The sequence below is a fragment of the Bombus vancouverensis genome, chromosome 18 (genome assembly GCF_051014615.1).
Source record: "Bombus vancouverensis nearcticus chromosome 18, iyBomVanc1_principal, whole genome shotgun sequence".
NCBI classification, from domain to species: domain Eukaryota; kingdom Metazoa; phylum Arthropoda; class Insecta; order Hymenoptera; family Apidae; genus Bombus; species Bombus vancouverensis.
In genome coordinates, this window is record NC_134928.1 from 3,664,059 (window position 1) to 3,678,607 (window position 14,549).

The following is a 14,549-nucleotide window of genomic DNA, read 5'->3' on the forward strand; positions in this document are numbered from 1 at the left end:
CGTTCTTAAAATTTCGCGACGCTCTGCGACGGAAGAGGGAAATAGGAAAACGAGTTTTGAATATTTAGTCGAAAATCGGAACGAGATCAGGGACGAGATAAAACGATATCACGTCGTTCCTATATCGTGACGTTTTTAATTCGTTTCAAAACCATAGCTAACGCTTTATTGGGGAAATTAAATTTCAAAGAGTATTCGCGCAGGGTTCGACGTAGCACGACAAACCGATAATTAACATGATGGAAAGTTTTGTTAAATCTAAAAAAGTTTCTCTTGAACTTGTTAAAATAAAGCATGAATTTTTAAGATGGTAATAGCCATGAAGGCGTAAAATGTTTGCCACCGAAACGAGGTGTAAGATGGCCGACGTGAAGTTTCAGCGAGCAAACCATGCCAAATTTTAGTTGGCCTCGATGATCATTTTATTTCGAAAAATGCTATTCGCGTGCACGTTCGACCGCCATTTCGCTATCGTTTCTGTGTCGATTTCTCCTCGTAAAACGGTAAATCGTAATTCCAGTATGGGGACGTGTAATAACTTTTACAAGTTTTATTTTACAACTTTTACAAGTATCAGCAATCGTCGGGTCACGTCGCGCCAACTCGTCATATTTGAAACCCCGTAACGCAACTTCTTGGAATTACGTGCAAATAACTTCCGATAAATGTTCGAGGTTTCTGTTTTAGACGAAAACATGAAAGAAGGTAGGAAAAAGAGAAAGAGAAAAAAAGTAGGATGGGTAGAAGAAAATATACCAGCAATTGAAAGGTGTAAGATCCGCTATGTTCCAAATGACAGTCGCCTCACGTATCTGTAGGAAAGTGGCGATGGCCAGATCGAGCAATGGTGTACCCCAGGCGAACAGACTGTATTTCAGATAAGATGGTGGATCGTCGCGACGCGGGATCGAAGCAACGGTTGCGTAAAGATGATGACACATCGCAGCCAGCCAACAAACCACCGTCATCCGAAGGTACTGCAAGCTCAACTCCAGAGAAATGCATAGCTCCCAATCCTGCGAACACCGAGATCTTATTTTCTTCTATTTTCGTTATTCTTACAATTAATTTCGTGCAAAGAGCGACAAGAATTTTACAATCTATTAGGAAGAGGATCCAATTCGTTTAGCCGTCGGTTCGGAATGATCGCGAGAAACAGATTGCAAAGCTGTTGGTTTATAATCCAATAGGCAGTGAACGTTTCCTGCGTGACACTTTAGTAAACTTGATTTACTTCACTTTTATCCTTATTTTTATGTTTGAGAATGCTAAAATGGATGTTTGTTGCCAACCTACCGGGACAGAGGCCGACTGGAAACATTTTACATTGCCAAAAAGATTCGTGTCATAGCGACAAGGCTGATGTTCTGTTTGTTCGTAATTTATTATATAAAAAGTGATAAAATGACAATTTGCCAGTTTCTCATTGGGGCAACAGCTTGGCGGACGTAATAAAAGTGTCGATTGCTCGAGCGTGTAGGCCGTCGTCCAAGACGCCCACTTGCTAAGCCCGTATATTATTATTATACGTTTTATTATTACACGCATATTATTACAAGTTTGACTAATATTGTCCCAATAACACACTTGCAAATTGCCACTTTATCACTTTTTATATACCTAATTGCCCCAATAATACACTTGCAAATTGCCACTTTATCACTTTTTATATACCTAATACATTATAAACAAACGAAAAATCAGCTTTGCTGATATGACAAGAAGTTTCTTTCTTAACAAAATGTCAAACTCTCAAGCATCAAAATAATAACGAAGTCGATGAAACATGCTTACTGAAATTAGATGACAAAATGTTCACTACGTCGTGGATGTGAGGTGGTTTCTGTAGGACGTGAGGGCGCCAAAGAAATACTCGGCGTTTTGCTTCACAGTATATTATTAACACGTTTAATGACTTCGTTACAAGTCTCGACTCGCGACTTGTGCGGGCGACAATTTATTCACAATTCTTGTTTTCGACTGACCAGTCTTGCTTCCCGGTCACAACTGAACTGTTCCGTTGATCCGATTCGTTCCTTTTTTGTCACCTCTCAATATCCCCACACACACGCGTTCGTTCCAACTATTCGTGAAAGGACCGTAGAATTATTGATGGCTCATTAGGCCTGTCGACACTTACGCTTCGTCGTGACCTTACTTATGTTTCGTCGGTCTTTCGAAAACAGTCTGTCGACGATGGTATACTTTGACCGACGGAACCGTTGGAAAGTTCTTTGTTGTCGAGTGCCACTACAGATTATTAGAGCGCGGACGGAGAATCAGCCGAATATACGCGTATACTTTTCTGCAAAAATCCGACAAGACTAACTTCAATCAGAAACGTGACATTGTCGGAACGAGATTGCGTCTCCTCTTTCGGCGTGTCCGTTTTCGGTCTCGGGGATTCTCCTAACGATCAGTTTTCGAGCTTTCCGCTTCCAACAGATTGGCCCGCTTCTGATTCGCAATAAAGTACCAGTGGAATCTTATTTTTCGCGATCCTGCATTATCGATGGAGCGATCAACTGTCTTTCGAGAGACCGAATCGGTTCGACATTCTCGCGATGCGCCATTACATTGTCTACGTCCCTCGCGAAACATTCGTCGAAAGCATCTCGTAAAATTAACTGGATCACTGAATATTCTTCAGCCGGAGATCGGGACGATATTCTTTAGTAATTTTTATTGGAACGATCGGCACGATGTGACGTAGCTTGGCGCGGTGCGGCCTATCGATTGAAAGCAACCGCGCGGAGAGGATCGATCACGCGGAACCTCCGACATAGTACATAGTAGGTGGAAGCAAACAGGAATACCGAAGGAGACACGACTCACGGTATCGGTGGTTCATCTGTCTCAGATTAAACCAGCTGCTACGTTGCCGAGCTACCGTCGCTCGAATACCATTGGTTACAGTTATATACAACCTGTAATCGAATATATCGGAGATACCGAGATTGTCGTTGCTGTTAGTTCTATAAACAGCAGGCTAACATGTTTTCGCTTTCCCGCGATAAAGAAGAAGATTCGGTAATTTATGTTGAAGTTTTTACGTATTTCGGAATAGAAAGAGCAAATGCGTGGATGAATGTGTCATAGAAATTCTTTATTCAGGAACGTTAGAAATTAGGATTTCCAGTGGTTTCTATCCTATGTGATAATGTATTGATAGATGGATCTATTACAGTGGATTAAACAGAAAACGATGATTATTTAACGTGAATGCAGTAGTGTGATATCATAACCCTCGATTAACGACTATTCACTCTTGACTCTCCGACGGCTAACTGAACATCAACTGCTGCGGTGCCGAAATATATTGATGGCCGTTAGGCCTGTTGAAGTTTTCCGATCCTTTCGGCTTGTCGACATTTGCGCTTTATCGTCGACATTGTCTGTATGTCGGCGATCTTTTCGCGGTACTATAATACAGAGGAAAGAAGTCGCTGTAATGAGAATCGTTGTGCCAAAACATTAGAGTTTTCCTAGAAGTGAGATCCACAACAATTTATAAAAGAGCACGAACAGATAAAAGATAGCGAAGACAATGATGGCGGAGGGGAAAGTTGATGGAGTTAGGTAGTTGTCGGATAGTACGGAGGAAAGTGGAAACTAAATTGGGTATTACGCATAGCGGCTACGTTATCACGGAAGGCTGGCAGTCGGCCGGATATCGAGTGTCAATATCCAAAGGATGTTGGCGCAATATCGGATGAACGGTTCTGAAACACGGCCACCCTATCTCGGACATGCCACGGCATTAATATTCCGAGCAAGTTACGATGCAACCATCTTCTTGTTTTCATCGTTGATAGGAATACTCGCGCTACGCGACACGAACTTGCGCCATTTTCTCCACCAAAATCACGTTCTCAATTCAATTCCACATTGTTGAAGTTGACTGACAGAGGATGAACTTGTAATAGGAAAATATATTGAAGTAAGTATAAGTACAGGTATAGTGTATGAGGTTAAAATCAATTAAATTGTTATCATTATTTATTAATTTAATGTATGATATTGTTGAGGTTAACTGATAGAGGAACGAGTGGATAAATTTATTATTAGAAAAATATATTGAAATTAAAAAAGCTATACATGTAAGTACAGGTATAGTGTATGAGGTCAAAATCAAATAAATTGTTATCATTATTTATTAATTTAATGTATGATATTGTTGAGGTTAACTGATACAGGAACGAATGGATGAATTTATTATTAGAAAAATATATTGAAATTAAAAAAGCTATACGTGTAAGTACAGGTATAGTGTATGAGGTGAAAATCAAATAAATTGTTATCATTATTTATTAATTTAATGTATGATATTGTTGAGGTTAACTGATACAGGAACGAATGGATGAATTTATTATTAGAAAAATATATTGAAGTAAGTATAAGTACAGCTACAGTGTATGAGGTGAAAATCAAATAAATTGTTATCATTATTTATTAATTTAATATACGATATTGTTGAGGTTAACTGATAGAGGAACGAGTGGATGAATTTATTATTAGAAAAATATATTGAAATAAATAAAGCTATACGTGTAAGTACAAGTATAGTGTATGAGGTGAAAATCAAATAAATTGTTATTATTATTTATTAATTTAATGTATGATATTGTTGAGGTTAACTGATAGAGGAACGAGTGGATGAATTTGTAATAGAAAATATATTGAAATAAGTATAGTTATAAGTATAAGCATAGTGTATGCTGATCCATAACCTCACTCTTTCAGTGTTACAATACAGAATATGATAGGGAGCACGTTCATATATTTATAGCAAAGGACATTACCAAAAAGTTAACCTTGAAGCTCTGGCTGAAGGCTACAAGAAACAGCAATAGAAATCTGCTTATAGCTCTTTTGTTTCTAGACCTTATAACCTAAAACAAAATTCATATTCAAGGGCACAAATATATGCACCTCTCCTTATTTAGAATATCTTTTATTTCACTAAATTCTATTCTCTTTGTAACAGCGGTGTTCAGGTCTATACAAAAGGAAAGGTGTAGAGTTTTTCTGTAAGTAATTACTTTAACATAAATTAAATTCACGTTGTTATCAGCTTGCAAGTTGGTTAAGGAATATTTCATCGCCGATTTACAAACCATTTGCGCATTTATTTAAAGTATAACATCAAAAGGCAAAATGAGCATATTTCAAATTTGAAAGTTCGTCGAAGCTTACACCATTGGCTTATCTCGACTATTTATTCGGCGATAACGATGATATTCGCAAAATACCAATTGGCGATTGGCGAGTAATACTTGAAAGATCATAAGAAAAAAAAAACTGGACCTATAGGAAGACAACACGGGAGAAACAGGATCATGCAAAGCGATGGGTGCTGAAATCAACGATAAAAAATGCCAGGAAGTGGTGAGTAGGAAAGCTACTCTCCTCGGGTTCGCAAAATTCTACCAGAAAATACGCGTCAATTACAGTAATTAGTATTTTGTGTAGAGGAAACATTTTCGTTGCGCTCAGTCTGCCTGCATCGCGCAAATTCACCGCGAAAATCGTTTAAACAGATCCATTAAATTTTTTCGGCCACGTTGCTTTCACCGTCCGACTGTAAATGAAAATTTCACCAACGCGACGAGCTTGTAAACCAACCATGCGACATTTCGAATTCTGACTTTGTAATTACACTAGCCGATAAATCGCATCGTTTCATATTTATATACGTATTGGTTCACCGACTATCAGTGTTCTTTATCTAATCGAACGTTTATATATATATATATAATTGGTAGATTATTAATAAGCAATATATATATTATATATCAATATATTTAATTAACCTATATATATAACATATATAATTAACCAATGTATATAAAATCCAATGAATTATATATATATGTAATTGGTAGATAATAATATATATTGATTAACAATAGATATATTATATATCAATATATTTAATTAATCTATATACATATGTGATATATATAATTAATCAACGTATATGAATACTAATGAATTATATATAATATATATAGATAATAATAAGCAATATATATATGTATTGATTAACAATAGATATATTATATATCAATATATTTAATTAATCTATATACATATGTGATATATATAATTAATCAATGTATATGAATACTAATGAATTATATATAATATATATAGATAATAATAAGCAATATATATATGTATTGATTAACAATAGATATATTGTATATCAATATATTTAATTAATCAATGTATATGAATAGCAATGAATTAATCTCGAGATATGTATTTAACGTAAATTACGTTCGTAACAACGAGGATGTTCATTTATTATCGAGAGTAGATACACAGATGCAACTTAATAATTCATTGTAATTAATGCAGTCGGAACATGCAATTTTAGGTCGATTCCGTAATTTTCGTAATATTCATGTACGTTACATATAAATGCATTTTTAGCTGAAATTTTCATACCGTTCCTGTTTTCTCGGATCCTGTATAAATCTGTGCATAAAGGTTTATGCAAAAGAAAACGGTTTTTCAGGTATACCGGGACGAATATATCTTAAAGATGCAACAGTCGAGAATGGAAGCGTTCGAAAGAGTAGATTCTTTTGAAGCATCGAACGAAAGCGAAGTAGAATAGCGTAAAGCCGAGAGAACTCGAACCTCTCGATATGTACGGTCGAGGTCTAAGCTCGGGATTATCCCTTGACTACGAGTATTAAGGAACAGGATCGGAAATTTGAATCGACATCGTGAATTTGAGATTTCGAATGAACGAATTTGAAGCCAAGATGTTCTTGTATCGAGAAAGTTCAAAGATAATGTTCCTTCTCCAACCTTCGGTGAAAGATTTCACGTGATCTTTCGACACCAAATTACAGGAAAATCGAGAATTGTCAATTTGAAATACGAATCGATTAAAGCTAGTGAAAAAAAGATTCGATTGTTATATCGAAGCGATTACTAGTAATCGCCTTTGCCGTGGAGAAATATGATTGCCCTGAAGGTAGCTAATTTTCTTTCTCTCAATATTTTAGTACCTCTTTTACGTCTCTATCGATAATCTAATCGATAATGGTCTCGAATCGCAAACAATTTCAGACGAGAAGCTGAAATATCGAGCTTGTTAGTCTATCAAATTGTTTAATCGTTCTGTAAATTTGATGCGTCGCTATGAGGTAAATATAATCAAGTGTATCAAATGTGCACAAGTTAATTGCTTTGCTGCAGCTCCCATAATGTATAATATTTACTTGTATTAGTGTTTCGATCGATAACCGACGTTCAATCCAATTTTTAGTTTTTGTTACGTAATTACCATTTCAAGAGAGTAATAAAAGTAGTCTATAACGTAGTTTTACGATGCAAATCAATAATATCAGAATGTGAACGTGATATAGACTTGCGAAGATTTACATGACATACATAGTTATAACAAATTGGAAACACGATCTTAATTTGCGATTGCAATGAGTAATAAATTATAATTGTAAGCTATTATCATGGAACCATAAATTATAGGTTAAGATTGGATAAAGTATCAAAATCTATCGATTCTTATAATAAAACTCTTTATAGACACGATATATATTTCTATAAGCACTGAATTACTATTTTTGATTCATTGGACAGGTGAAATTTGGAATGCGAGATGTAATGCGAAAGAATTAGAAGCTTCTTCTTGTTCTTATCTTTGGCTAAAGGGATCGACTTTATCGAGTTTTCCATAGTACTCGATTAAGCTTGATTTTGATTGCGTTTTCTTTTCGTGCATTCTCGTCAATATTTCTTGGTTTCCTACCGACTACTTTTTCTTATTATTATCGATTTCTTGTCGTTTCAGTATCGTTCTACCTTCGCGAATAACTTGTTTTTCGATCGAGTTCGTTCTACGTTTGAATATTCGATGATCGTTCTTGTTTATCGATCGTCTGGTAAATTAAGCTACAATTAGATAACGTACAGTTGAGAGGACTTTGTTAACTGTACAAGTTCGGTCACGACGTGCTCACGGTTTCGACAAATAACGCAGTTCGTTGTAACCCTATCGACGCTATGGATCGTGACTGGAACTACTAACGGTTTACTCCGCTTAACGAGCACTGAATAACATCGTGAGACGATATGTCTCCTTTTATATTATTTTATTAAAACAAATAGTTAAAATTACGCTAGACTTGGACAATTTTACGTACTGGTCTGTGTACACGCAATGAGGAAATTGAGTCTAATGAGATAGCCTCTTTAGACTATGGATCTTCCAAAGAATAGAAATTAGAATGCATTTAAAAAAGAAATTTCTGATAAATGTTGGAAATGGGCTGCACACATTAATATTGAGAAAAACGAGGATTGTATCGGCAGAGCGCCATCTAAGGAGTTTGAAAGTTGACGGTGAAAATTTAACTGTACGGTTGCGACTACCGCGACACCTATATATTTGATGGATTACGATACAAATCTGTCGTTCGTTTGCTTCGATGCGCGACAAACTTGGAAAGCAACTACATATTTGTTTCTACTTCTTACTTGAACTTCTTGATTCTATAAAAATTTTCAATATCTTTGCTACACGTCGGAGATGGAAGTTTACCCGTTTCAAAACAAACGTGTTGAAAAGTTGCACGTAATATAAAACGTGTCTAGGAAAGATAAACGCAAGTTGTTCGATCCAACGTTAACCTAAAAGCAGTGTTATCGATATATGTAGGTTCTGTCGTTTCAGTCTTAAAAATTATATTCAGTCTTTCTAATTACATACCAATGAAAGCGTCGATTCAATTTTAGTAAAAACAGTGCTTCTCTTTTTATTTTCTTTCCTTTCACGTCCACATATCTACGATCTTACGTTTTTCGATATAAGAAAATTCGGGTTTCTACTAAACCCGGTGGATAGGAAATTGTTGTCGAAAAAGTTTAACAAACAGTATCATTAAATGTTAGAAAGCTATTAAAAACGCATAAAAGCTTCAGATATAAAAAAATGTTGTAATTTGATAAGAGTCAAAATTTGTTCATTCTTTGAGAAGCTTGGTTAGCTGCAATTTTTATCACATAATATATTTTGCAAATGGATGTCGTAGCTATGGTTAAAGATAAAATTCGGTTTACGCCAAGAGATTCTGAGAAATTATGTAATTTAAATTGCAGCTGGTAGATATTTGGAAAAATGAAAATCTTAGTTCTAACTTTTTAAAACTAAGCAACTGCGTATTTTGCAAACTTCTTATCCAGAACTAAATGGAGAATACAGCTATATATATTCAGGCAACTTTTAAGCAAATATCGTTGATAAAACAAGGCAAATTTCACCTCAGTTCTACGTAAATAATGCATGCTTCCTGGACAAAGTTTTCTCTGCTGAACTGAGAAAACTTTATAGATTTATATTCCCGTTACCACGACTGCAGTTTTTGAAACTTTCTCGCGCATACGCTTTGCGATTTTTTCTTTCCCTTTGCTCCTTTTAAACCGTGGAATCGAAAATGATTCGTATCGAACTACGTGAGTCTAATTTTTAAATTGATCACTCGTATATCGCACGTTTAGCGCATAATTTCTCTTACAACGACGACTAATCGATTATTAATCCCTAAGTGGGAAATACATTCGTCGTTGATTCTCCTCGTTGGACCGTGCACTTATTGCGATGCGTGTAATTGTGTGTGGTACACTTGATCAGCCGAGTAGTAGTGTCACACATATATGAGTATGAGTGTGTGTGGTAGTACGTGCGTGCGCAGCGTCTCGTAAAACAGAAGAATGCAACTGTTCCGTACGCACGGTGTTAAGGAAGATGGTGAGACAAGAAGAGTGCTGAGACGTGTGCAATCTGTATCTACGAATATCTCGTAAATCTCATATTAAATAAATCTGAAACTATTTTAAAACCATTTCTACATGTAATGTGAGTGTTCCTATACATTTATTTCGGCGACTAAGACCCACAATTCTCAACAGTACTAAAATTAAATCTCGCTAGATTACAAGTGAAAGATAAAGGCTTTTAAAATCTTTTCGAAAACCGAACAACTTACAAGGCAGAACATTCATGATTCAACGATGCACGAGTTCGATTTTCGCTACTTTCTTCAACTATGGGAAAACTTTGTAATTGAAAGAACCTCCACTGTAATTCTGAATCTCAAATGTTCTCCCACAGTTCGCTTCAAACAGCGACTTTTGTGGACTTTGAGAAGTATACTGCATTGCAGGTATTGGTATCCTCCTCGCGGTTTCATTTTCAATCTTTCTTTGCGAAAACAACGAGAATTTGATCGGCATTACTCTAACTTTACACATCCGCGTTTCTTCCTTTCGACATTTATTCCAGCTACATGGATTTTTATATAAATCACGAAAATCTTCTTACACGTTTCGAACGCATCGACGCGTAATCGATTGTAAGGACGTATCGTTTTTATCGCAAAGTATGTATTTTATAACAATGGCTTATTAGAATTTGGCTACATCGTTATCGTAACGTAACTGCAAAATGTTGAACCGAAAAGGTGATTTAAATCGTTTAGCTAATTTAACAGTATCATTTCGGTACGAAATGATTTACTAACGATGAATGAAAAGTAATGTAAAATGTGAGTGTCTAAAAGTTGTTAAGAAGAATAAGCTGCGCGAGAAAGAAAGTAGATAAATGCTAAAAGTCACTTACTGAAGTATGGACGTCAATGAACATGGTTAATATCATGGGGGTCGCGGCGAAAAATTACTGGGTACTGAACTTGTGACGTAGATTAACTAACATCCATCGATCGTCATAAATGCCTTATCTTTATGTCGATCCATACGTCGATTTTCAGACAATATATATCCATTGTAGGAGCTCATAAAACGCAATTTTCTTAATATGCGTTTCGATATATCATATTCCAACTAAGGTCCCATCCGGCTTTATACGGAAATTATGTGGGAATTGAGAACGCGCGCGTGAAACGAAGGATACGACAGACAATCGACACACTTCACACAGTTAGGAAAATCGTAGATTTCGATTGTTTACAGGTATGTAATTACTGCTTCGATATCCATCGATCTGCACTTTCTTTAAAGATCATCGACATCAAATTGAAATCGATGAGACGTAACGCCATCAGTCTGCTATATCTCTTACTACTCATATTATGGCTGCCACTATATACAGTGTTTTCCAATAGTTGGATGCATGCACACAGTAAGAAAATTTTCGGTGCTCGCGATAATACAATCAAAGAAAAGAGAAATGTTAGAAATCTTAGAAATCATATTGAAAGAATTGATAAATTCGTTTATTCAGCTGGTGATAATTGTTTCCTTCGAATGAAACGTAGTTAATCTCCTTTAACTATGGTTAAGTACCTTCGTTTGCGTTTTATACCGACCGAGTTTGTTATTCGAAGTAAGGATGAAAGAATAATTGAAGTTTTTATCTGCTCTCTTTGCAATTTAAGGGTCGAGCCCGAAAGGATTATGCTCTTTGCAACATCCATGAAAAAAGTACACGGAAAACCACGCGCGCAATTAAATTTTTATAATCAGTTTTCGTCGCGACCTTTATCTTTCCATAAGACAAAAAGTAGTTGATTCGCGTCATCCAGCTAACTTCATTCCGAACACTGCGCTAGTTTTCATCCACGTCGATTTGTACGTTCGGATAATTAAACGACATGACCCGAGCGAATTAGCTGGAAATATCTCTATGCGGGATCCTAGTTTATTTGCGAGATGATAGTTAATTAGAAACTTTAGATACAACCTTGTACTTTGACTTACTTAGTTAATCGTCGTCTCGATGCAGGAAAAAGAGCGCAAAAGTGGTAAATGTTGATATAATTTTGGTATTTTTTCATAGCCTAGAAAATTTGCAACATTTACGACAATACTTTCTAACAACTTTGTGTGAAACAGCAGCAACTCGATTTTAATGTTCGCTCCTTTTCGGCGAATAACTACGATATTGCTCGAAAGTTGTCGTTCGGAAATGTGATTCGAAACACAGGTAAATCCGCTTTGCTTGCTTCGGATTAAATTCAACGAATTTCGTTTGCATTAGCTTCGAGTTAGATTGGACTCAACTTTGACCTGAATCACGATTGGATCTGGGCTCGTTTCCCGTGTCCATATCCGAAAGAATGGACATTTTCCAGAGGCGTGACGTCGTGGAAATCTGAAGCGAAAGCTAACCTTTACGGACGGGGCCTCTCGATGAGCGAGCGTCGCTGTGAACGAGAGGTATCGGCGCGCGCAGTTGAGAAAGTATACACGTTGAACGATTGCGTTATTCATTGTTGAAGCTTGTATCATTTTCTTCAATATTTAGTTCATCATCACTGTCACTATCTGAAGCACTGTTGTCGTCTTCTATCTTGTCAGGTTCAAAATAACATTCGTCATCACTACTATCACTATCGAACATGTTCTTTCTGGAACTTTTAGGCAGCGTGTATAAAGTATTATAAAAAATATATAAAATATATAAAAAGCTGGCTGATTCGTCTGGTAGTGCCATTGAAAGATTGAAATTCGTTCTGAGTCGACCATCATCCTGCATCGCGATAAGATTTCTAAAGATCTGAAATTTTCTTTCACCAAAAACATAATACTGTTTAGTTCACTATACCCATGCATAAATACGCGTAAGATTATTGCTCAGAAAAATAGACATACAATAGACATTTTTATATATCTCGAAATAGAAAGAGCAAACGTGTGGACAAATGTGTTATAGAAATTCTTTATTCAAAAATGTTAAAAATTAGGATTTCCAATGGCTTCTATTCTATATGATAATGTATTGATGGATGGATTTATTACAGTGAATTAAACAGAAAACGATGATTATTTAACGTGAACTTAATGCAGTAGTGTGATATCACAACTCTCAATTAACGATTCTTCACTCTTGACGCACCGGTGACTAACTGAACACTGCTGCGGTGCCGGAATATACTGATGGCCGTTAGGCCTACTTACGCTTTATCGTCAACATTGTCTGTATGTCGGCGATCTTTTCGCGGTGCTATAACAGAGACGAAAGAAGCCGCTGTAAAGAGAATCGTTGTGCCAAAAACTAAACACTAGTGAAAATGTAGAATTTTCCTAGAAGTGAGACCCATTTCAACAGATAACACCCATCCGAGGGAGGAAAAGTTGCAAAACACTTGTTAACCTCTCACATTGTTGCATTACTCGTACGACCGTTTTTCATTTGAAGTCAGGTTTGCAAGACGAGGTCATTAAGTTTCTTATAGGTGCGCTAAGTGCTCTTCGACGATCGCGACACGTTGTATACACGGCCAATATAGCTCCTGGTGCACATTTGTAACATCACGCCTTGGAAATGTCATTCCCATTTTCTTCGACGTACAGATCTTCCGTCGCGTGTACGCTATCGATCGAATTTCACGCAATGAAACGCCCAAATGGCTCTCTATTCTAAAACGAGTCTAACCTACGGAAAATGAATCTTTAAAAATTTTCAATTCGTGCTAATTCGAAACTTCTTTCGTTCGGATAAAATTTTGGAAAAAGTTTTGTAGCGGCACATAAGTCAACGGAAGATTCGAATCGGAAGAGACTCGTATTATTGTGCCGTGGAATACCAACGTTGTTTTAGTTTGCTAGTTTCAAAGGTAAACGAACTCCGGACAAAATAATATCGCCGTTATTTGTAATCGTGAGGTAAATTGGGTGTAGGACGTGTAGAGTGCCAAAGAAATACTCGGCGGTGTTTAACAGTATGTATTTATTAACATTTCTTACTTTCGACTCTTTATGTACCACTCTCGATTTCGACTGACCTTTCTCGCTTCTCAGTCACCACTCAACTGTTTTCTTGATCCGATTCGTTTCTTTTTGTCGTCCCTCGATATCCCCACTACGCACGCGTTCGTTAGGCGTCCGCGACCGTTGCCGCGTACGCCTTCTTCCAAGTATTCGGCGGAAGGACCGTAGAAATATCGATGGCGCATTAGGCCTGTCGGCATTTCGGTGATATACTTGTACCGACGAAACTGTTGGAAAGTTTTGTTGTCGAGTGCTGCTACAATCGTCAACCGGAGTTACATATGAACTCTAACTAACTTTTTATAATAACACCGGTCGATACAAATAGACGAACGTGCCCTCTAGTTCGTTCAGTATAGCGAATGATATACAGTCGAATAGCGAGCGTAGAGATGAACAGTAGCATCGAGCGAGCAACGATTACGACCGGCATAAACTATCTCTGTACTTCTACTTGAAGTTATTTTAATACACACCGACTATTACAATTTTATTACTGGTTTCTTTTGTAAACAAACAAACACGTGTAACAGAGCACCTCAGTTTAAATAAAACAAACACTTGCAAGAATCGATCGGGATCTTTATCAGAAACAAATCGTGCTGTCACGGTTTGAACGAGAATTGTTCACTTAAAACGTTTGCAATGAACATGGTGAAAAGTACAGAGATTTTAATCCAAAATAAATATCTATACCTTTGCTCGAGCACTGATTGCAATGTGAAATCGTGCCGCTGAATAAGTACGTGCCGTTAAAAAACTCATTACGTAGAAAATTTATCGTA

At 36.6% G+C, this 14,549-nt stretch overlaps 1 protein-coding gene across 7 annotated transcripts in view; it reads right to left on the bottom strand.

The window, feature by feature from the left end:
- The window catches only part of LOC117160393 (adhesion G protein-coupled receptor E3), a 75,206-nt gene that overhangs the window by 5,819 nt on the left and 54,838 nt on the right, over positions 1-14,549 (bottom strand). For 6 of the 7 annotated variants that reach the window (XM_033341126.2, XM_033341127.2, XM_033341128.2 and 3 more), the window contains one exon: positions 757-1,016. In XM_033341126.2, the coding sequence (XP_033197017.1) occupies positions 757-1,016 (260 nt within the window). Of the gene's footprint in view, positions 1-756; positions 1,017-12,162; positions 12,561-12,792; positions 12,868-14,549 lie in introns of those variants that run through there. The other variant, XM_076626377.1, reaches the window with a different exon arrangement.